Source organism: Chlorocebus sabaeus, chromosome 9, assembly GCF_047675955.1.
Source record: "Chlorocebus sabaeus isolate Y175 chromosome 9, mChlSab1.0.hap1, whole genome shotgun sequence".
Classification (NCBI taxonomy): Eukaryota; Metazoa; Chordata; class Mammalia; order Primates; family Cercopithecidae; genus Chlorocebus; species Chlorocebus sabaeus.
The window spans coordinates 68,797,823-68,822,421 of record NC_132912.1 but is presented as its reverse complement, the minus strand read 5'-3'; the positions used below and the strand labels follow the sequence as shown (position 1 = coordinate 68,822,421).

The window sequence follows — 24,599 nt, the reverse complement described above, 5'->3', positions numbered from 1 at the left end:
GTTCCCTCTGTCCTTTGCACATGAATTGCCAGTCCAGGTGGCTGTAGCAGCAGCAGCTGCTCCATCTGCAGAACTGGAAAGGACTGTGTGTCCCCCGATTTCCACATAAAGCTTGCCCTTTGGCCATACCCATGGGCACTATTGAGGGGAGCCTCGCTCTCCTGCCTAGCCCCTCTAAGGCCACTTTATTTCAGGGAGTACCCTCTGGGCTGACTGCTCTAGTCCCTAGAGGCCCAGGGCCTGGAATGCAGAAGAGAAAGAGACAGCAAGGCTGAGCTATGAACCATGTGACATGGGCTTGGCTGGGTCCCGGGAGTTGAAAGTCTGTGCCCAGGAACAGGAGTGGGTACAGACAGGTGGTAAAGTGTAGCTAGGCTTTGGAACTATAAGATTCCCATAGTGCACTGGGTCAGCGGGCTGCAAATTAGGAAAATATAAATCAAAAGCACCTGCCCCTCATTTGCCTTAATGCAAGTACCCAACGCACATTATAATTCTTTTCCCAGGAGAATGGAAGCTGGCTTCAGGGCCGATCAGAGGGAGTGGGGGGATGTCTGCACGTGTAGGTGAGGAGGACCTGCCTGCCTCATGCCTTCATCTATAGACAGATAATACACACATCTGTGGTGAAAATGATGGCGCTGTGGTATTCTTCCCCCAAAGTGCCAGCTGCCAATCGGATTGAATTAGATTTCACAAGGGTTTTTGCAATACATGGAATTCACCAGCAAATTACCCTTAAAGAGGGAAAATCAATCATTTGGAGCAGAGATAAGCTGAAGGCAAGGCAGCCTCGGATTGATCCCGTCTGTGCAGGCGTGTGTGGAATTCAGCAGATAACCTGCAGAGAGGAGGGAGGGGAGGCTGTCTGAGAGGGATGGGAAAGGGAGAGAGGCACGGCAAGACGGAGACGGAGGCAGTTGGAGAGGGAGAGATTGGAAAGAGGAAGGTGAGAGGTCAAGAAGGAGGAGGAAAGAGAAAGGAGAAGAGGGATAGAAGAAGGAAAGGAAGAGGAGAGAGAGAAGAGAGGCTGTCTTAGTCTGCACAGGCTGCTGTAACAAACCACCGTTGACGGGTGGCTTGTAAACAACAAACTTATTTGTCTCGGTTCTGGAGGCTGGGAAGTGCAAGATCAAGGGCCCAGTAGATGTGGTGTCTGGTGAGGACCTGCTTCCTAGTTCACAGATGGCCATCTTCCCACTGTGTCCCCACATGGCTGGGGGACAAGAGTTGCTCTGGGGTCCCTTTTATAAGGGCACTAATCTCTTTCATAAGGACTCTGCCCTCATGACCTAATCACCTCCCAAAGGCCCTGTCCTCCTTGGGGGTTAGTATTTCAACATGAATTTTGGGGAGGGGGACACAAGCATTCCATCTCCAGCAGATGAGAAGAAATGAGGGTGAGATAAAGAGAGAAACAAGCAAAGCAGTCACAAGAGAAGGCAAGGAGAGAGGGGAGGAGAGAGAATCAGGGGAGCGGGAGAGACAGCTCAGGCTGGAGGCATGGAAAGCAGTTGGAAGAGCACAGTGGGCTGGGTGCAGTAGCTCACACCTGTAATCCCAGCACTTTGGGAAACTGAGGCGGGAGGATGGCTTGAGCCCAGGAGTTCAAGACTATCCTGGGCAACTTAGGGAGACCCCGTCTCTACAAAAATAAAAAACATCCACTGGGCATAGTGGTACACACATGTGGTCCCAGCTACTTGGGAGGGTTGCTTGAGCCCAGCAGGTTGAGGCTGCAGTGAACAGTTTGTATCAACTGCACTCCAGCCTGGGTGATGGATTGAGACTCTGTCTCAAAGAAAAAAAAACATCACCACATTAATGGGCATTAATGGGCCTTAGAGGATCACCCCATCCAAGCTTCCCATGTAGGAGATCAGAGGCCCATGGTGCTCAAGGGCCAAGCCACAGAGGAGCTTGGGGAGGGGACATAGGCGGGAGGATGAAAGCCTGAAATGAGGGCGACATCCTTCACCTTGATGCAGGCCCAAGAGGTACTCCACTCCCACAGTGGAGAAACGGAGGTCTGGAGCCATGGGTGGCGGGGCAGGCCTGGAGGGCAGAGGGGAAAGAGGCAGCAGGGCAGAGCCGGTGGAGCCACCCACCATGTGACATGGGCTTGTTGGGTGCAGGGGGTTGAGGTGGAGTCAGAAATGGAAACAGTGTCCTCTGCCAGGCTTCCTCCACTGCTCTCTGTATCCTGGCATCTTAGTGGGCAGAGAAACTTGGCATCCCCCTTAGTGTAGGGTTTGGAGGGAGAAGCAGCTGGCTTTGAGTTGAAGGCAGAAGGAGAGGGCTGCCTCCTGCTGAGGTCCACTTTGCCATATCTGATTGGGGTGAATTAAGTGAAAGGATGGACAAAGAAGGATAAAGAATACATATTCTATGGACTTTTATTTTCTGCTGCTCAATGGTATGGATCAGACCAACAGAAGGTACAGCCGAGGAAGGAGGGAGACCTGCAGCCCCACGCCCAGGGTGGGACTGGTGGGTCCCGTCACCCCTGCACACACCCAAACCTTTGCCCTTCTCTGCCTCCTCCTCTCATTTCTGGCCATGGTTTAGAAATCAGCTCCTCCCCGGGGATGCCTCCTCTCCTACCCTCACTACTCCTAGAACAATAATAGTTCTCCCCTATTGAACACTTATTCCATCCCAGATGCTTAACCAAAATTTGGCAGCTCACCCACAGTAACCCTATCAAGTAGGCTGCATTCTTCCCATTTTACAGGTGAGGAAATAGAGGCTCAAGGGTATAAAATCGTGTATGCAAAAATCACGCAGCTGTAAAAGGCAGTGCCTGAGCCTAGGCTCACCTCCAGATGTTGTGGCTTCCAAGGTTCTACACCCTGGAAGCTCAGGTCATGGGGCTCTTCCCTGGCAGACCTGAGTTCGGGACAGGGTTGGTTTCGGTGAGGGAGGCACTGACTCTGGGGGCCCCACTCTGCACTCCAGATTCCCAACCCCAATCCAGCTTAGGCTGAGGGTGTCACACCAGACCACCAACCAGAACTCCCCGGGTGCCTTGTGAGAGCCCTGGCCCTTTATCTTGCCCCAGCATCCCCCTAACCCCCGACCCCAAACATAAAGGTGGCCTTGGTCCTTGCTGTGGCTCCTGAGTCCACCCTGCCTTCACATGACCCTGGTCCTTCCTCTTCCATGAAAAGGAATTAAGGTCTCCTCCAAGGGCACATTGTAGTTTACGGGGTTGGGTGACGGTCCCCTAGCATTTGAGGTACAAAGAAAAGAACATACAAGGTCCCTGCCATAGGGAATTTCCTGACTAGTCAGGAAAACACAATTCACATGCTTATAAAACATGGGGGAGCAGAGGAATGATACTGTTTTCATTCAATTCTGTGAGGTGTGCTTACCCTCCCCACTTCACAGATGAGGACATTGAGGCTTCAGGAGAGGAAGTGAGTTGTCTAAAGTCACACAGCTAGGAAGTGACCCAGCCTGTTCCTCAACATTGAACTGTGCTGTCTTAACACTGCATCATGCCACTGGGTCACTAACCCAGGGGCCACCCTGACTGATGGCAGAGAGAGACAAGCATCCTGGAGAGGCAAGCTGGTGTGAGCAATAGCAGGGCAGTGCCTCAGGATGGGGAGGGCCAGGCAAGAGCCAGAGAAACAAAGGAGGCATCTGCAGGCCTCATGTGCAGGAGGGAGCCTGGAGGCCGGCTCAGGCCTTCCTCTCTTTGGGGGCCCAGGCCACCTGCAGAGGGATGTGCCAGTGCTGTGAGCCCTCAGGCGATGACCAAGGAAAGCCATGCTCAGAAGTCAGGGCACCCAGCCCGACGGCAGGGGCCAGCCTGAAATCTGCCCCTCCGAGCCAGGGAAAGGCCTGCGTGCAGGTGGTTAAGTAGCGGAAATATCATCCCTGACCCTCCCTCCCAGGGGAGTATTTGACGAGCTGATGTCTGTTGAGGGCGCAACATGTAAACTCAACAAACAGCTGGACAACCACGCTGGCTCAGCACACGGAGCTGGGTCCCCTGGGACAGACTCAGGTCGGCCGGCTCTGGGAGCCATAGAGAGACCTGGAGGGTGCAGTGGCTCCTCTGACCCTTCTCGAAGCTATCCCCCACCTCCAAGAGTGGGAGGCAGGGAGGGCAAGGCCTAGGGAAGTTGGGGGGCAGCGCTCCTGGCAGCCGCTGATAAGGCGCTGCCCTCGTTGGGGTAGGAAGGCTGCAGCCTCAGGAACAAAGTGCAGGAGCCACATGGAGAGGAACCGGCAGGGAGCCAGGAGAGATTTCATGTGTCCTTCCCCTCCCAAGAAATAAATAAAGCTAAGCTGTCGCCTCGGCCTCCCCGCGGGCAGCTGCCAGCTCCCCAGCCTGTGGTGGCTCGGCTCCCGGACCCGCAGTGGGCGCTATCAGCCTTCTCATCACCTCTCTCAGCTGGAGGATAATTTAATCCACAGGCTCCTCTCCACACACACTAGGGCTCCTTTTGATGTTTTTCTTTATCTCCCTTCCAACAAAATCGCCCCTTTGCAGCTCCAAGAGCCCCTCCAGCGTCCTCCACACCTCCACCCCATGAAGGCAGTACCCTAGCCCCCTGTGGGACAAGGGCATGGAGAAGGCCTAGCAGGAGCAGGGAGGTGGGTATGCCCTCCTCTAGTCTCAGCTTCGTGCCCTGACCTGAGCTGAGGTGCTTGGGGTCGTCCTTCTGCCACGTGTGGCACAGGGAGGGGTTCACTATGCCAGCTCCTGGCATCGCACTTGGAGCAGTGTTCTGTAGTGGGAGGGCCAGGAGAGCTGGGTGGTTAAGAACTCTGACTGTGGGGAGGGTGGGGGCACACTTGAGTTCCAAGCCTTCCTTGGCTGCTGTGTGGCTTGAACGCTTACCTTTTCTGGCCCCAGTTTCTTTCTCCAAGAAAAGGAGTGGACTGACGCTGTCTATGAGCCATTGTGTGGATTCTGGTTAAGGTGTGTGGCGCCTATATGGTAGCTGGGCTTTGCAAATGGAAGCTGCTGTCATAAACGGCTCAGAAGCACAGGACTGCGATCAGTAGGGGTTTTGCATCAACTTAGCAAACTGGAATATCTCTCTCTCACACACACCCATCCTGAGGGCTCACAGTCACAAATCCAGACCAAGCAGGCATTGGCCAGCTGGTAAAGTTCTGGAAGGAACAGGCTGAGCATTTTAGAGGACTTGGTCAGTAGGTGATCCTGAGGGTCTCAGGACATGTGTCCTGACCACTGCAGTGTCTGGCCTGAGTGAGATTTTCCAGCCCCTGGCAGCAGATCAAGGAGAAGGGAGCAAGTCTCATTCATTGAGACCCCAAGAATTCTCTTAAAGGGGTCAGGAAGCTGTCCCGAGGGCTTGTCCCCTCTGGGTGCTCCTGCCTCACCAGGTAGTTAACCAGAAGCTACACTGAGCTCACACCATCTTCCAGGCATCTTTAAGCTCAGACATCACTGAGCTCACACCATCTTTTCAGTCCCTCACTTTTGACCTCAGCCTGCACACGATTGGTGCCGCCTCAGCCGACACATGGTTCTTCCTAAGCCTTCTCTGCTCATCCACCGTACCTTACAGGCCAGTTCTCTTCAGTTCGGTCTTGCTTCTTCCCAGCATCACTCTATCACAATGGTTCTCAGACATTAGTGAGCATCAGAATGCCTGAGGGGCTTGTTAAAACAGTGCTGGGTCCGGTCTGGGTGCAGTGGCTCCTGCCTGTAATCCCAGCACTTTGGGAGGCTGAGGCAGGCAGATCATGAGGTCAGGAATTCAACACCAGCCTGACCAACATGGTGAAACCCTGTCTCTACTAAAAATACAAAAATTACCCGGGCGTGGTGGCACGCGCCTGTAATCCCAGCTACTCAGTAGACTGAGGCAGGAGAATCGCTTGGACTGAGACCCAGGAGGCGGAGGTTGCAGTGAGCCGAGATCACGCCACTGCACTCCAGCCTGGGCAACCGAGCAAGACTCTGCCTGAAAGAAAAAAAAAAAGAAAGAAAAAAAGAGAGAGAGACAGAAGGAAGGAAGGAAGGAGAGAGGGAGGGAGGGAGGGAGGGAAGGGAAGGAAGGAAGGAAGGAAGGAAGGGAGGGAGGGAGGGAGGGAGGGAGGGAGGGAGGAAGGAAGGAAGGAAAAAGAAACAAAAGAAAAGAAAAGAAAACGGTGCTGGGCCCAATCCCCAGAGTTTCTGACTTAGAAGATCTGGGCATGGCCCCCAATTTTGCATTTCTAACAAGCTCCAGGTGATGCTGATGCTGTGGTCCCAGGACCACACTTGGAGAACCACTGTTTTACCCTTGTAGTTCTCATCCTTGGATACACTTTGGAATGAATAATTGGAGAGCTTTACAGAATGCAGAAGCCTGTGCTTCCACCCCCTCCCCCAATCTGGTCTCCATGGTCTAGGGTGCAGCATAGGCAGGGGGTATTTTAAAGCTCCCCAGATAATTTTGATATGTGGCCGGTGGAGGACTACCCCTCTATGCCTCTCCAACTGCTCACCTCTTTCTCAACTCCTATAGGTGCCTCAGAGCTACTCTCCCTGCCCAGTGATGTCTTCCCAACCCTCGCTGCGCAATGTGGTTCCCTGGGGAGCGTCGGAAAAATGTAGCTTTTCCCAGTCTCCAGAGATGATGACACACTGGCTCTGGGCATCTGCATTTCTTTTCAGAACTCCACTGGTGATTCTGATATGCATCTAGGGTGAGGAGGGCAGCACCAGTATGACCTGCATGTGGCTGCAAGGTCACCTCCCTCTCACCTGCTGCAGAGCTTAGAGTGGCTCCTTCTTGCTCATGGAAATCATGCCATCCTCGGGCGGGCATCTGCCTGGGACTCCAAGCTTCTTGACATAGACTCTCTGCAAATAATAAGTCACTGATGATTCTTCTCCACACTCCATGCCTTTACTTAGGACAGTGCTCCTCAAAGGGTGGCTTCAGATCAGCATCAGCATTGCCTGGAACCTGGTTAGAAATGCAAAGTCACAGGCCCCAACCCAGGCCTACAGAATCAGGAATTCCCGGGGGAGGAAGGAGAATGGGAGAGCAATCTGCAGGTGATTCTGAGACTTGTAAAGATCAAGAACTCTGTGTTTAAAGCTACTTTCTCCACCCGGAATCCCTTTTCTGCCAGTCCAAAAGAGTCCAAAAATAATACCTTCCCACCAGACACAGTGCCTCATGCCTGTAATCCCAGCACTTTGGGAGGCCAAGGTGGGTGGATCATTTGAGGTCAGGAGTTTGAGACCAGCCTGGCCAACAGGTGAAACCCCGTCTCTACCAAAGAAACACTATATATGTATATACACGCACAAAAATTAGCCAGGCATTGTGGCATGCACCTGTAGTCTCAGCTACTCAGGAGGTTGACGTGTGAGAATCGCTTGAACCTGGGAAGTGGAGGTTGCAGTGAACCGAGATCGCACCACTGCACTCCGGCCTGGGCAACAGAGCAAGATTCCATCTAAATAATAATAGTAATAATAATACCTTCCTTCGTTCCTAACAACAGCTCAGAACTCCCCTTCTTGGGGCAACCTCCCCTGCTTGTCCTCCCCTTAGACTGGGCCCTGGAGTGCTCAGATGGTACATCTCAGTTTGCTCTGGTAACTAACATTGCTGACTGCATGGCCAGTACATTTCACACTGTAGACTCAGCCGCCACTGGGGAATGCCCGCATCAGACCTGAGCTCTACTTCCTTGGCTGGGGCAGCAGCGTGGGGTCGTGGGAAGGTCCACTGGCCCAGGAGCTGGCCCAGCCTCTTTGCCTCTTTTTCTCTTTTTCTTTTTTCTTTTCTTTTTCTTTTTTTTTTTTTTTTTTTTGAGATGAAGTCTCACTCTGTCGCCCAGGCTGGAGTGCAATGGCATGATCTCAGCTCACTCCAACCTCCGCCTCCTGGGTTCAAGCGATTCTCCTGTCTCAGCCTCCCGAGTAACTGGGATTACAGGCGTGTGCCACCATGCCCGGCTAATTTTTTTGTATTTTTGTAGAGATGGGGTTTCACCATGTTGGCCAGGCTGGTCTTGAACTCCTGACCTCAAGTCATCCACCCACCTCCACTTCCCGACATGCTGGGATTACAGGTGTGGGCCACCACGCCTGGCCTGGGCCCAGCTTCTTATCCCCCACTCTGCCACCAGCTCCCTATGCAACCATGGGCTGCTCAGTCAACCTCTGTGAACTCAATTCCACTGGAGGGGCCCGTGGGAGGAGCAGCAGTAACACACAAGGAAGAGCTGCTGGAGCCCAGTCACTTCCTGAGCACCCACTGTGTGTTGTGGTCTGCTGGGGAATCTTCACCGCCTGAGGCATGGTCTACAGCCTCAAGGGGCTGCCGACATTCCAGAATAATCACAGAGGGAACTGTAACCCAGTGATGCAAGTGCTCTGCAGCCATTAAGGAAAACAAAGCAAATATTTGGTACTTACGGAAGTGTTTAGAATAGTACCTGACCAAGAGTAGGTGCTATGTTATTAGTGTCCTCATTCGCATCATCATCTATATGCACAGTTATGGACCAATCACCAAGATGTAGTTCTAAGTGAAAATACTGAACACAGAGCAGTGTGCATAGCATGCTGTTAGTGTCACAGCAGGGTGGCATGTACCCCTAATGCTCATATAGGCATGGATTTCCTGGGGAAAGAGACCCAGGAATGGGGTGTGGTGGCTGCCCTGGGAGGTTCATCGGTACCTGGGCTGGGGGGGAGTGGGAGAGGCGTGTGTGCCTCTTACACTTTTAACATCTGGAAAATTTGCCATGCCTCTGCTCATCATGTCTCTGACATTTTTTATGTTAGGAAAATCAAAGCATGGCAGTGTTTGGGGCTGTTTCCTGCAGGGATTTTATCCAGGCTCCGGGGATGTAGGATATAGGGATGGCCCCTCCCATCCCAGCCTACACTGAGGCCTTCTGGATGAGAGTGGGCAGAGATCAGGGAGACAGGAGCCCTTGCCCCCTCCTCTCACCTCATCACCCTTCGTGTCCTTGAGCCTCTTCCTTCTGGGTCCCACGCTTGTCCCTCTTCTCTACTCCCCAGCACACGCGTGTGCACACTCACGCAATACGCCTCCTCCAGACCCCAGAAGCTATAGCCCATCAGAGGCTGGGGACAGTCGCTCCTCTAGGGTGTGGTCCCGGGGTCCCTCCCCTCCCATGACCCAGGGTCTCACCGCCTTTTCTCTCTGGTTTCTTCCTCCTCTCCATACCTCTCCGGCTCCCTCTGTCTGTCTCCATATCCTTTGACTGACCGACTCCCACTGACAGAATTTGGTAAGTGAGCCTCGGAAGGGCAGGGGTTGGGCTTGGGGAGGGCTCATGGTGGGCACAGTGGGGAGGGGGCTTTGAAAAGGGCACAGCTCCGCCCTCCCCCACCCTCTCAGGCCCCCAGCTCTTGTGGTTGAGGGATCGAAGGTTCAGGGGAAGGAGAGGAGTTGGTGTCACCTGTTCAAAGCTGTCACACCCTGCTGGCTTCAGCTATTAGTGCCCCTTCGGGCATTTAATTGGTCCCTTCCATCTGACGGGACGCATTCCACAACAGGGAGTGCTGCAACCTCCACAGCTCGACAGGCCCAGAGGAGTCTTGCCCCCACATCCCCTGGGGAGCCGCTTTGGGCTGAGGTCCTGGAGCCCCGCGGCTTGCCTGGACCCCAGAATTGGCAAGAGAGGGTTCAGGGAGCTCAGCTTCCACCTCTCCATCCAAACCTCTGTGCCAGGAACAGGGCACAGGCCTGTCTCCAGCCTCTTAGAAAAGTCTAAATGCAGCAAGGGTATTTGCCGGTTTGCTAAAATGGGAAAAACCCAGGAGACTGATGGGTAAACATTAGCATGCATTCACTCCACAAGTGCATTTGAGCATCTCGGGGGCAGCCCCAGGGGCCCATGAATCTTGTGAACTCTCAGGCTTCACTGGGCGTATCATTTTCTGATCATTCCCCCTCTGCCCTGAGCGGGATGGGAACCAGCCTTTCAGGGAATATCCCCTTGGACCATGGAGAGTCTTTGGGGCCAGGGTGACCTGGCAGCCCCCTCTCACCAGGAACAGGTTTCCGAGAGGAGTCCCACAACATCCCCTAAGCAACCAAGAAGTGAGGGTAGGCTTCCCTTGCCAGCCACTGGTTCAAGAGAAAAGGGCCCATTGCAGAGGTGCTGAGTTGGCCACTGGGCTAGGGGTGGGCTATGCACCATAAGCCAGAGCTTCTGCCTCTGGACTGACAGCCAAGGTCAATGACCTACTAGGCACCTACAAGAGGGATCAGGAGGAGGCTCTTACACATCACAGGCTACCTGCCCAGTTGGAGGGGAGTTTGGGGATGCAGGTGATCCCCTTGCCCCAGTGCAGGCAGGAAGAGGAAGTAGAATCACTTTCTGAGCAGGCCAGACCTCAGGGGAGTCAGTAAGCTGAATCTCCCACCTTCAGCCATGTGTCCTCCTGCTGACCTGGAGACTTCAGTCACGTCTCATGCTTTGAGTGAGGAGAGTCAGGTGGCATCTGAGGGGCTCTGTGAGCCACAGCCCTGGTTAGAATAATCAGAAACACCTGAACTTGAGTGAGGCACCCACCTCCCTGAAACGACGGGCTTGGACCTCCAGGACACGGGAGAACATGTGATAGGGGTAGCCACCCTGTGCTCAGCCTGGGATCCAGGGCCCCCCTGCAACTGGCCACAGTGTGGGGTCCCTGGCAGTTCACGTTGCCACTCAGTCTCTGGGTTATTCCCATTTCACATGTCAGCAAACCAGTGTTCTCCCTGATGGACACGTTCCAGAGGAGGAGGGGAAGAACAGCATCTGCGTCCCTTGTGTCCTCTCCTGCCCTAGCCTGTTGTGGCCGCTTAACCCCTTCTCTTCCCTCCACTCCCCTCGCATCCTCTCTCCCCCTCCTCCTTCTTTCTCGCTGCTGGGTTGTGCAGCTGGCCGGTCCCTCTGCAGCTGGGGTCACTGGGGCAGAGAAAGGGAGCAGGAGATGGAAAGTGAACCAAACCACCTGGAGGGGACACTGTGGGCATCTGACAGCACAAGGAAGGGGAAGAGAGCCAGAGGAGATTTCCAGAGGGCCTAGACATGGGCAGGTCATGGAGTCTCGGAGCTGCACTGGGAAAGCCCTGCTGTGTCCCAGCACCTCATCCACTGCCCCAACCACAGCAGCTCCGGGCTCATTCTCCAGGGGCCTCTGCTTCTCCATCTGGGTCTGGGCTTCGGCCACTGTGCCCTTCCTGATGGCTTCTTCTGCACTCTTGACGCAGGGCCTGAACAGCATGTTTGAGGTGTATCTGGTGGGGAACAACTCCCACCACTTCATCATCTCCCCAACCTCCGTCCAAGGGAAGGCAGACATTCGTATTCGGGTGGCCATCCCACTGGACTACGAGACCGTGGACCGCTACGACTTTGATGTAAGGCCACACTCACTGGCATTTTGGAGTAGGGTGGGGGTGGATTTCAGGGGAGGCAAGGGTAAGGTAGAAGATTGCCTTAGATCCCACCTTCCACTGCTGCCCATCTTCCCTTGTGGATCTGACTCAGACAAGCCCTCCAAGAGATGGCAGGGGCCGGGCTGAGCCTCCCTTTTCCAAGAAGGACAAGGATATGTCCAGGAATTAAGTGGAATTTTACCAGACTCCCATCAGGAGCTTCTGCAGCCCATATCCTGCCAGATCAGCCCCTGCTAGCTCCTCCTGCCCTAGCAGAATCAGCGGCCATCCCTAGAGCAATGACAGATGGGCTCACAGTAGCACACAGCTGGGATGGGCAGAGACTCTTAACAGGTGATCTGGGCTGGGGCCGGCAAAGGCATGGATAGGACTTATGGGGACAAGGACTCTGGGAGGGGACATGTGGGAGCTTATCTGGGCCCCTGTTCTGCACACCCAGCTCTTTGCCAATGAGAGTGTGCCTGACCATGTGGGCTATGCCAAGGTGAAGATCACTCTCATCAATGAAAATGACAACCGGCCCATCTTCAGCCAGCCACTGTACAACATCAGCCTGTACGAGAACGTCACCGTGGGGACCTCTGTGCTGACAGTCTTGGTGAGTCCCGGCTCTCCCACAGGGCTACTGAGCTCTCCGGGGCCGACTGCGGTAAGGCATCCAGAGGGATTTTGTCCAAGGGACCTGGGCAATCAGGGAAAGAGGCGCCCCCAAATCCCTAAGCTGTGTTTGTTGGTGTATTAAATAAAGTTTCTGGACTCTTCAGGGTGGGGCTCCCTTGGTCTAGGCAGCGATATGGAAAATGAGCCAACCTGGGGGGAGACGAGACTGGACTGAGGACACTGATTTTCTATCTTTCCCCAAGAGAGACTCAGTGAGGGTGGGCCAGGAGACCTGGAAGCCCCCTCCAGTGGGTGGGAAGGTGCCGGCCATCTCTGAGAAGGGCGACCCTCTCCATATGAGCATAGGCACCAGAGAGGGACGGGCTCCTGGGGGATGCCTGGGCATCCCTAGCTGCCCATGGCTGGACTTGTCCTTTGACAAGGGGCCCTCCCAGTGTCATCTGTATCTGTCAGTACTCTTGTTTGCAAGGGACAGAAACCCTTAAGTAGTTCAAGCAAAAAAGGATCGGCTCACGTAACTCAAAAGTACAAGTGATTTCAGGCCAGGCGCGGTGGCTCACGCCTGTAATCCCAACACTTTGGGAAGCCAAGATGGGAGGATTACTTGAGGTCAGGAGTTTGAGACCAGCCTGGCCAACACGACAAAACCCCGTCTCTACTAAAAATACAAAAATTAGCCAGGTGTGGTAGCACATGCCTGTAGTCCCAGCTACTAGGGAGGCTGAGGCAGGAGAATCGCTTGAACCCAGGAGGTGGAGGTTGCAGTGAGTCGAGATTGCATCACTGCACTCCAGACTGGGCGACATAGCAAGACTCTGTCTCAAAAAAAAAAATAAAAAATAAAATAAAAAGTGTAAGTGGGGGCCGGGCGCGGTGGCTCAAGCCTGTAATCCCAGCACTTTGGGAGGCCGAGACGGGCGGATCACGAGGTCAGGAGATCGAGACCATCCTGGCTAACACGGTGAAACCCCATCTCTACTAAAAATACAAAAAACTAGCCGGGCGAGGTGGCGGGCGCCTGTAGTCCCAGCTACTCCGGAGGCTGAGGCAGGAGAATGGCGTAAACCCGGGAGGCGGAGCTTGCAGTGAGCTGAGATCCGGCCACTGCAGTCCAGCCCGGGCTACAGAGCAAGACTCCGTCTCAAAAAAAAAAAAAAAAAAAAAAAAAAAAAAAAAAGTGTAAGTGATTTCAGGCGTGGCTGCATCCAGGCACTCAGTTGAGCAGGGCTCGGTCTTCAACACTAGGTTCTGCTTTTTTGTATTGGCAAAGAGGGGCACCAGCACATCTAGGCTGACTTCTTACCAATTTATCAACCCTAGTGGGAAAAATTCTTTTGCAGTAATTCCAGCAGATTCTCATCGGCCCAGTTGGTTGGGCCATCCTGGAACCAATCGTGATTCTGGTATGCCGGGGAGGGATCACACTCCCCCTAGTGGACCCAGGGGTTGGGGTCAGCCCCACCCGAATCACACTGGCTGAGAATGGGGGAGGGGCTTCTATTCTAAGACAAGGGATTGAATGCTAAGCAGATCCGAGTGGTAGATGTGTGCCACACAGGCTCAGAGTCTTGCCCATAGTCGGTGCTCAATAGATGTCATGGAGTTTAACTCACTGCTTTCTCCTCCTTGCACACCTGGGGCCCCCAGAGTCCTTGCTTCCATTTCTTGCTCCTTCCCCACTCCAAGCAGAGACCCTGCCTGTGATACCAAGACCCCGCTCTGAAGTGTGTTTACTCTACAGACAGATGGTGTGAAACTGCACTGAGCCCCCAGGCCCTTCCCATCTGACAGTTATTAATATTTCAAACAGATGTTTAGCTAGTCAGGTTGTCAGACGAAAACAATAATTCTGCGGCAGCTGTTTCCTCCAACCCCCGCGTCTCTAGCTCATGATTCCTCCAGCTTTCACGAAGGTGCTCCCTGCAATAAATCACTAGGTGCTTGAGGCCCCCTGGACCCTCCTCCAGCCTCTCAGTGCCCAGCCAGAGAGCAAGTGCCAGAGGCTCTGGCCTTCTGGACCCAAAGTGTGTGTCTTTACCTACCACCCACCTTCGAAGGACTGGGTAAAGGGCAGCCAACAGCCTGTGCCTTGGAGGCCTCAGGGAGTGGAGGGGAGGCTCTGTGCCCTGCAGCTCTGGGACCATGCGGCAAAGAATTCCAGTGTCAGATCCAGGCTCAGTGGGTGTTAGGGGATTCCTCCCTGGCGTTCTTGCTTGGGACAGAGTTTCCTCACTGTGTAGTCCCAAGTTCCCATGGTCCTTGGAAAGGGATGGGGAAAACCTATGGAGCAGGGAGGAGATATGAAATGTGAGAAGGGGCATCCCTCGGTCGGTGGTACCAAGGACAGCTGTGTCAGGCCTAGTTCAGTTTGGGGCTGGCACTGGGGAGCAGGCTTTGGTGAATGTGAGCCGAGCCCCTCATGCCAGGTTTTTATCCAGAACTGGGGCAGCTGCTGGGCCTGAGCCCAGCCTTCTCTGTGAGTTGCTTGGAACCAGCAGATCCGGCCAGCCTCCCTGGGTTCCTGGCTTCCTTCATCCAAGCCTCACCCACCACCTTCTCAAGCTCCCAGCCCCAGGGTTTATGAAACCATAAAGGGTGAGGGCCCATCTCATCAGGTAACAGCTCTCACAGCGTGACTGTATGCCTAAAGGAGTTCAGGCCCTGCAGGAGGACAGTGGGGACCCCACGTGCTGGCCTATCCATGCCACTCTTAGCGCCTTCATTTTCTCATCTGCAAAATGGGCCCCAGAGCTAGTAGTGACTAAACTGGAATTCTGTTCCTGTAAAGGGGATATAAAAACATCCTGGGTGACCCACCCAACCCCCTTCCTCTCCCAGTCTCCCCGAGGTATTTCCTGGCCACAACCTCCACACTGCCCTGCCCTGCTCTTGGCCTCCCTCACCTGGCAGCTCTCTGTTCAGACCCGGGTCAGCCCAATCTCTCTACTCCTCTGCCATAAGAGGGGCTGAAGTTATGGTTGCCTGCTCAGGGACTGTGAAATTCCTTCCCCCTGACCTTTTCTGGGATGTTATTAAAATGTTTCATGGGCAGTTGTGTCAGGAAAAAAATTATGAAGAAAAGGAAATGTTTTAATTTGCACTGAAGGCAGGAGTAGAGCGTCCCCAGCCCCCATCCTGGCGTGGCCCTGCTTCAGTGACTAGTCACCTGTCCAGGGGGAAGGTGGTCATTTAACATGACTTGAGGAAGCTGGAATAGGAAGGGCTGTCACCACCAGCCCAGGTGTCCTGGCAGGGGTAGAAGGGCCAGACTTTCTCACCTCCCAGCTCCCTGGACCTTATGGCCCCCAGTTACAGCAAAATGAGCTTCCACTGGTTGCAGGAAAAGAGTGGGGACACCCCCACGCACACAGTCTGTGCTGGCAGAACCCACATGTACAAAAAGCCCACCTTCTGTATGTATACAGGTATTTTGCATATCTGGAATACTGTATTTGCCATCCGAATTTGGTTGAAAAAAATGTTGCATGTAAATGAACCCACACGGTTCAAACACGTGCTGTTCAAGGGCCAACTGTATCTCTAACCTGTTAAGTAGGTGCTGTTATTCTCACTTTACAGATGAGGAAACAGATGAGGCTCGGGGAGTTAAGTAACTTGCTCAGGGCCCCAGGGCTAGTAAGTGACTAAACCAGATTCACACAGTGACTCCATTTCCCAAGCCACAGGCTCTTAACCACGAGGCCGCCCATCCAGAAGGTTCTATGTGGGACCACTGAGCCTAGCCCTTTCAGCAACCTTCAGAGCTGAGGGTAAAGAGAGGAGCTGGAAAGTGCTGTCTGTGGTACCCGTGGGGACAGGTCCCAGGGTCGCTCCAGGCAGTGTGTTCTTCCGTGACACTCAAGACTTTTAGGGCCTGTGGTACCAGCAGGTGAATTTTCACATCTCTGAGCCCTAAGCTGCTCCAGGGACAGAGCTGTGCGTGTTTTCATTGATGGAGAAACCGCTTCAGAGATACTCGAGCACTTTGCTCAGGGAAGCAGGAATACCAAGGCAGCCCAGAGCTGTCTCTACTAGGAAAGGCTTCCTGGAAGGAGGGAGGGTTCAGGATGAATGTGCTCTGAAGGGTGATCACACAGAGGAAGGATGTGCGGGGATGCATATGTGTATATGTGGGCAGGCATGTGAGGTATGCTTGTGGATGTGTATGGGCGTGTGTGTAGGCAGGCATGTTTTTTGTGCCTGTGTACATGTACATGTGTTTGCGGCTGTGTATACTCAGGGGTATGTGTATGTAATATACACATGTGTGTGCATGTGTGCCTTGCACATGCATGTTATAACTACATGCATTTGGGTATGTGCGCACACTATATGCATACATATGTGCACACGTGTGTGTACATGTATGTGCCTGTGCTGATGCATGGATGATGCTGGTGGCTCCCCATCCTCTAGGTTGTGTGGTTTGTTCTCTCTCATATCGCAGGCTGCTCTGTGATTCACACCTTCCAGTCCTGCCTCCTGACCTGGCAATAGAAGTCAGATGAGAAGACCAGGGAGTGTCTTATCCTGGGACCCTGCTAGGCTTGGGGCAGCCCTGCAGCCTGGCCAGTGTCTGGGGCCTGGCAGGGTTTGTGAGTACTACTGGGCAGTACAAGAGGTGCAAGAGTAATCTAATCATTTACTCATTCATTCATTCAATAAATGTTTGTGGAATACCTGCTATGTGCTAGGCACATGGCCCTGAGGACACATGGTGATGTGAGTCTTATAAAGTTCACAGTCGGCCGGGCGTGGTGGCTCACACCTGTAATCCCTGCACTTTGGGAGGCCGAGGCAGGCAGATCACGAGGTCAGGAGATCGAGACCATCCTGGCTAACATGGTGAAACTCTGTCACTACTAAAAATACAAAAAAAAAAAAAAAAATTAACTTGGTGAGGTGGCGGGTGCCTGTAGTCCCAGCTACTCGGGAGGCTGAGGCAGGAGAATGGCGTGAACCTGGGAGGCGGAGCTTGCAGTGAGCCGAGATTGCACCACTGCACTCCAGCCTGGGCGACAGAGTGAGACTCTGTCTCAAAAATAAATAAATAAACAAATATAATGAAGTTTACAGTCTTACAGGAAAGCTGGACTAAGTACGAAATGAATCTTTACATTGAGTATTACTTGCTGTGATGGAGAGATCAGGGAGCTACGAGAACCTCTAACAGGGTACCTGACCTTGCCTGGGGCCCAGGAAGGCTTCCCTAAGGAAGTGGCATTTGAGTAAGCATTAACTGGTGAAGGCAGATAGGGAATAACATTGGAGAAAAAAGGCTAGGAATAGTGGCTCATGCCTGGAATCCCAACACTTTGGGAGACCAAGGCAAGTGGATCACTTGTGCCTAGGAGTTCAAGACCAGCCTGGGCAACATGGCAAAACCCCAACTCTGCACAAAAAGAAAAAAAAAAAATTAGCCAGGTATGGTGGCATACACCTTTAGTTCCAGCTACTGTGGGGGCTTAGTTGAGAGGATCACCTGAGCCCAGGAGGTTGAGACTTCAGTGAGTCGTGATCCACTGCACTCCAGTGAGCCGTGATCCACTGCACTCCAGCCTGGACAACAGAGTGAGACCCTATCTCAAAAACAAAACAAAAAAACCCTGGAGGAGAGAACAGCATGTGCAAAGGCCCTGTGGCTGGAGTGCAGTGAGGGGCATGTGTGATGTGCAGGGAAGTGGGGTCCTGTTCCTTTGAAGCACAAGAGGCTTGGCTATTTCTCTTCTTCCCAGATTGGTACTCCCCGCAGTGTGCCCATTGGGATGCTGTTCTGATAGTGGGAAAGGCCTATATCCAACTCTCCACACCCCTTTGCCTGTTCCACCCTTGTGACGGTGGCAGGTGTTTGGGAAACAGCTGGCAGAGGTTGTACCTGGGATGTGCGAGGAGCCAGCCTGGCCTCCTGCAGCATGGGGCACATGTCCCTGTATTTATTAGCTCCATGTCCTCTGGGCAGTGGAAGAGGTGAAGTGTGCTGAGGAAGGGTGGCAGCGCCCCTGAGCTCCAAGGCCTTCTCTCCCTCCTGCAGGGGGTGGGGAATGGCAGAAATGGGCAGAAGATGGACTTCAGACAAGACAGGCTTCTTCCCCAGTCGGAGGAAGCCAAGAAAGAAGGAGAGGCCCTGAAGAGTCCTGACTGGGCAGGTGTGGGGCCCCAGGACCAGCTTGTGGTTTGTTGAGCCGGTGGCTAGAGCTCCACCTCTCAGCTCCAGACAGACAGGGCTGGCTGGAGGTGGCCAAAAGGCCTCCTCCTCTCTCATCTCTCTGCCCCCTCTTCCCAGCCCATCCTTGGGAGACTGGCAGCATCTTGGGCAGGGCCACAGCCATCCAGAGAGTCCCTGCAATCCTGTCTTACTGTGAACTGGTCACTTCTTCTCTGGGACTTGGCTTTCGTCCTATGAAACAGGAAAGTAGTACCTGCCCAGCCCGCAGTGCTGGTCTGTCGGGAGACCCAGTGCAGTGATGTGGTGTAAATAGGTAAGTCTTACAGATGGCAGGAGTGGGTATTTTCATCATTGGCCTTCAGGGTCTCACCTGGCTGCCCACCACCCCTTCGGCCTGTGGACAAGCCCAGCTCTGCCGCAGTGGACCCTGGACAGGACACTGGGCCTCAGTTTCCTCTTCTGTGAGCTGTGGGAGACAACCTGCTAGGTGCCTACCTTGGAGGATTGTTATGAGAATCAAATGAAAGGATTCATGAAGACACAGCACAGAGGCTGGCTAGGAACACACACTGGAAATGTCCACAAGTCATGCCTGGCCTCCTGGCTGAGCCTCCAGGGAACCTGGGCACTAGGCAGGGACACCACTCTCGGAGCTGTGGCCCTGCCTCAGGCAGCCAGGTGACCTTGGCTAGTCACTGAACCTCTGGGTCCCAGTAAGATGACTGGGCCAGGGGCTGGTTCAGGCCCTTCTGGGTTGGTAAGGCTTTAATTCCAATTTGCACTGTCCAAAGAGAAAGAGGAGCCATTCTTGCTGTTTAGTTTCATGCCCAGCAACATGAACGAGCCACCCACCCTGCAAGGGTCCCCACCCACCCACTGTCCTCTAGAGCCTGTCTCCTGCCCTAGCCCTCCTCTCTCAGCTCCCATCTGGAAGTCTCAGGAAGATTCCCAAAGACTTCACTTCCCCCTGCCAGAGCTAACTGGCGTTTCCTCCTGGTCCAGCCCAGCCTCCCTCCCCTGCCACATCAGCAGACAGCCCTGCTGCATCAATGTCAGCCCCATTGCTGTTTGTCCCCATCTCTCCTTCCCCTCCCACCCACAGCATTGACCCCACAAGGAAAAGGCGGGTGTGATGTCATTGCCCTGGGCTGGCCCTGGTGAAGGCAGGCTTCAATCCTGGAGGACTTCAAATGCAGCAGGCCTGTTCTACTAGCTGTAAGGCTGCAGGGCCTCTCCCCCTGCTCTGTGACTGCCAGGACACCCCCAGCCTTCAGGTTCAGAGATCACCCCTGTCCCTCCATGCTGCTGAACCCAAGAAGTCTCACATGGGCCCTACTCAAGGTGCTGGAAACCTAATGACCCAGCCAGATGATCCAGGAAGGCCAGTTCACTGCCTGTCTTAGTCTTGGTGCTCCCTGGGGCAAACCCCAGCTCCTCCCTGGTCCCTTGGTCCCCAGCAGAAGGACACGTAGCTCTGCAACATCTGTGGAAGCCTCTCAGCTGTATCTACTACTGCAGGAGGGAACCTTGCTATAGGAGCAAGGCTTTGGAACCAGGGACCCAGCTTCAAATTCTGGCTCTGCTGCCTGCTGTCTCTGTGGCCCTGGGCAGGTGCTTAGCTGTGTCCTGACCCTCAGTCTCCAGAGTGTGCTGTGGAGAGAATAACAATAATATTTATCCCACAATGAAAAGAGATGGGGCATTTAAAGCACTTTGTGTATTAGAAGGCACTGGGTAAATGGCAGATTGCTAGAAAAGTTATCGTTACTCTTATCCAGCTTGAAGGTTTGTTCTGTCTTATCTGGGAGTCAGTGGAGCTTCAGAGAGCATTGTTATTGAAGCTTAGCTCTCTCAATTCCTAGATTTTCTGCCTTTGGCTGTGACTTCCTGGACTCTGGGTCCTCTCAGTTGGTGCGTTGGTTGAGTTTTTGTCTGTGCCCAACCCTGGGAAGCCAACACACAGACTCTAGCCTCAAGGGCCAGAACACGGAGAAAGGTTAAACAAGCTTGCAGGTGAGAACCAAGGCTCTTTGAGGGAGGCAGAGAATACATGCTACCAGGTGTGCTACCTGTGCCGTGGTCTGGGGACGTGGACTCAGAAGGGCCCCAAACTTGGTTGAATGCTCTGCTGTCACCATCTTGAAATTCTGATAATTTCTGAACAGCGGGCCCTGCGTGCTCGTGTTGCTCTGGGCCCTGCAGCTTACGTGGCTTGCCCTGGCACAGGAGTTTATCATCCTCTGCCCAAATAAACTCAGTGCCTCTCCGTGGTTTTCATCCATCCCTACATTCAGTTAACAGTCAGCAAAGGCTAAAGTGCTGGGGCCTTCTGTTCCCACAGAGCTCGCTTCTGTTCTTATTGCTGCCTAAGGAACCACCCAAACTTAGTGGCGTAAAGCAACAGTCGTTTTTAATACAAATGGCTCATGGATTTGGTGGGTCAGGAATACAGAAAAGGTGCGGCAGGGAGGCTTTCTCTTTCCTTGGGATCTGAGGTGACTTGACCAGCTGGAGTCTGGAAACAGAGGGCCTGGAGGCTCCATTCTGACGGTGTTCTCACCCTGCCATGCCTGTGCTCTTGGCTCATTCGGCTGAAGGGTGAGTGCGCTGGACTGTGGCCCGAGCACCTACATGTGGCCTCCCCACATGTCCGGGCATCTCCCAGCATGGGAGTTCTGAGCAGGTGCACCCCAGGGGAGGCCTCTGGGGGAGGAGTGTCCCAAGAGAGTCAGACAGAAGCTGCGTGGCCTTTTCGACCCAGCCTCTAAGTCACACTGCATCATTTCTGCTGAATTCTGCTGGTTTTTAAGTCACCAGGGCAAGTCCAGATTCAAGGGGAGAGGACAGATCTCCCCAGCTGTCAATGGGGAGAATGTCCCAGAATTTACACAAATGTAAATGTCACAGAGTCACTCAGAGATCACTTTTCCATACCACTTCTGAGCGGTCACGCATGAGCACAGTGCTGTGATTCCACAGTTTCCCTCGCCTCCTCCTGGAGGGTGCAGAAGGAAGCAGGAGAGCAGAAGGGAAGCCTGCAAATCCCATTTCCAGCCTTGGACAAGCTCTCAGTGACTGGGAAGGGAAAAGACAGTGATCCCTGCTACCCCAGGCACTCCCTGGCCAGTGGAGTTCAAGCCATCTAGACCTGGGTTGGCAATCAAGGCCTCCGCAGCCTGGCCCTGAGCTGCTCTCCAGCCCTTGCTCCCATACCCCTCACACCCTTCTCTCCTGCCCACCCAGATCCTCCACACCCCTGCAACCCTCAGCATTTTCTTGCCACGGCGTTTTTGCTTGCTACTTGCCTGCCTCTCCCTCCTTCCTATTTGAGACCATCAAAACCCACTGACCCTAAGGTCCAATCCCCTTGGCAGCACCGCCTTAAAAAGCCCTCTCTTCCTGGTAACTGGCATGTGTCCCCTCTCTGGAATTCCTCTGCCTCTTCTCTGAGGCCCCAGCATGCTGTGTGTCTTGCTGTCTGCGGCTGTTCCCACCCCTGTACGAGGGCTCTCTGGCAGGTGTTCCTTCTTCCCCACGCCACTGAAAACCTTCCCCAGGCAGGTTCTCTCTATCTTGGGGGCCCCACCCCTGGTGTGTGCAATACAAAGTAGGCTGGACTCCTACTTTGGTGTCTGGGGTGGTCTGGGGTATCTAGGGCAGCTGCTGGAGGAAGGGATGTGGGCAGGAGAAGGTTAGCAGAGGCCTCGGGAGGATACATGAAGCACAGAGAGGAAAAACTACATACACAAAACCACCCAGGCCGTTGGCAACCGAGATGTTTGTCCAAGCCTGAAGCCTCATGATCCCACATTTCACTCTCTGTGCCATGCTCCTCCAACATCCCTTCAGGTGACAAGCATGTCACTGAGAAGACTGCCGGCCAGAGAACCCCAAGGCCTGGCTTCCAGGCCACTGACTTGCCATGTAACCCTGTCCCATTCTCTCCCCTCTCCGGACCTTAATCTCCTGCTGAGTCCAAGGAGAAGATGGGCTGGAGGCCTTCTGAATGCCCTTCATAGATCAGGCATCCCTGGGGATGTAGACCCCAGCCCAGGGACCCAGGCCAAGGGTAAGGAGGTATAATGGCCACCAGCTTCGAGGATCCCCTGGGCCTCCTAGTCCTAATCAGGGCATACAAGTCCAAGGTCAAGACTGAAATCTGCCCTGCCTTTCAGTCTGGCCCTGTAGACAGGTGGGTGGCAGCTGACCCTGCTTCCCTGGCTGCTGCTGGTCAGAGCCAGGTGCCCTGGGCCTTCCTGGCCCTCTGGGAGCCCCTGTGTCTCCTTGGATTGTCTACTCTCCTCCTTCCTCTCCCAGAGCAGAACTATGCACTCTCTGGGACAAAGGGTGCCCTCCAGATGCAAATCCAGTGACTATTTAAGCCTGGAATGACAGTGGTGAGCCAGACAAGTTCCCTCTCTGTTCCAGGGGCAGGAGGCAGATGATGAACAAGGAAAGTCGGAGCCGGTGGGGTGGGGAGGAGCGATGTGGGGAAATACGACTGGGCAGGGGCAGGGGCAGGGAGTGGCAGGGCTGGGGTTGCTACTGCATTGTTATATCAAGTGGTGCAGGAGGACAGGCTTCTCCTGGAAAGTGAGATGAAACAACCTGGAAGGAAGCCAGCAGGGATCCAGGTTGAAAATCCAGGAAAGAGTAAGCCAGGTGAGGGATGCAGGTAAAAGGCTCTGAGCAAGAGCCTGGCTGGTGGATGTGCAGAGAACAGGAGGGGCCTAGAGGCCGGGAGGTGATGAGGCCTGGAAGCCCCTCGTGGGTAGCAAGTCTAGGAGAGCCCCGAGGATGGGTCACCTCGCTGCTCCTCAGTGGAGAATAGGCCTGGGGTAGGGGATGGATGGGGACTGGGGTGGAAGCTGGAGACCCGCCCTGAGGCTACTGCAAGAAGCCAGGGAGGGATGAGGCTCTAACCTGCAGGTGGGGACAGTGGAAGTCCAGATCCCTCCTGCTGCTCCACCCTCCTCTCCCCACCCTTGCTGGAGTTGCTTCTCCTTCCCAGGCCAGCAAAGTGCATGCGTCTCCATCTCCGCCTGACTGACTGCGCCGTCCGGAATATCAAGTGGAAAAGACTGCAAGTAGGCCCAAGGCGGGGTTGGGGTCCTGCCTTAGCTTCCTACCTGCAGGTTGGCCTTGAGCCGGTAACTGAAGGGCTCTGGGTTTCCCTTTTCTCCTCCATAAAATGGGAAGGGTAATTCCTATCTCAGCAATGCTGTGAAATAATGTATGGCCAGGTCATAGGCCAGGTCATAGGCCAGAATCGACTTGATTCTACCATTGTATAAAGCTGATGACAAAAATTGCCAACATGAATTCTTAGTAAGCCTGGGAGATGATAACAGGGCCCAAGGGGCAGGCCCGGTCCGCAGGCTTTAGCAAAACCAAGAGGACAAGCCGGTCAGAGCAGGGAAGACAGCCCTTGCACCTCTGCCCGAGAATCATCAGAAGCTGGACTTCCAGAGCCTGCCCAGCCCTTCCAGCGCGTTCGCCAGCAACCCCTGCCTGGTATTCTCCCTCCCCACCCCCTCCTGACACCCCCACCATTGGCATCTTAATTGATCTCATTGTTCTCAAACCCTTGAGACCTGAGACTCCAGCTGTGTTTAAACAGAACAAAATCTCTTCCAATTTCCCCACCGTTTAAAAGAAAATTGAATTCTTTATCTGCAGCCTGGGGAGGGGAAGAGGGAGTCTAAAGAGAGAGGGACACACACACACACACACACAGAGTAAATAGTAGGTCTTTCTAGCCCTGCCCCCAAGCTGGCCTGGAAGGCCTCTGTGGACACACTCTCCCCGCATTTGGAGGTGTCTACGGATGTACTTCTGGGCCCATTTAACGGGCACTTCTGTTCCTCTCCCTCAGAGGGCCTGGGGTGGGAGCTGGAGGAGGCTGAGCTGGCTGTCGGTGATTGACGGGACTGAAGTTCCTCTGTCTGTCAGGCCTCAGGGCCCCTCGCCTGTGTTTATCTCTTTAATCTAAATATCTGTCTGTGAAACCTAAATGGCATGGAGTGAGAGGTAGGACTGGGGTAGAGAGAGAGAAAGAGGAAGAGAGAGGGAGGGAGGAGAGAGTGAGAGATGGAGAGAGAGGGAAGAGAGAAGAAGAGAGAGAGAGAGAAAGAGAGAGAGACAGAGAGAGAGAGAGCACAGCAGGCGTCGCCTTTCCTCCACTGCGGCTGGGGCGCCCCCGCCTCTGCCTGGGAAGTGAATTATCCTGGACCTTGTGTATTTGTGTGAGGTCTGATGGTTTTCCGCTGATTGGTCATTCAACAAATTGATTTTTGGCAAATTGATTTAAGGCCTCACTGCCTGTTCCACCTTTGAAGCACTCCACAGCCTCTGTCACCAGCACCTCCAGAATCTACCATCCTTGACCGAGCAGC

At 53.9% G+C, this 24,599-nt stretch overlaps 1 protein-coding gene across 2 annotated transcripts in view; it reads left to right on the top strand.

Moving 5' to 3' along the window:
• The first annotated feature begins 11,232 nt into the window (after positions 1-11,232).
• The window catches only part of CDH23 (cadherin related 23), a 168,515-nt gene continuing 155,148 nt past the window's right edge, over positions 11,233-24,599 (top strand). For both annotated transcript variants that reach the window (XM_038009089.2, XM_073019067.1), the window contains exons 1-2: positions 11,233-11,378; positions 11,857-12,015. In XM_038009089.2, coding sequence (XP_037865017.2) covers positions 11,241-11,378; positions 11,857-12,015 — 297 coding nt within the window. In that variant the 5' untranslated portion in view covers positions 11,233-11,240. The remainder of the gene's footprint in view (positions 11,379-11,856; positions 12,016-24,599) is intronic.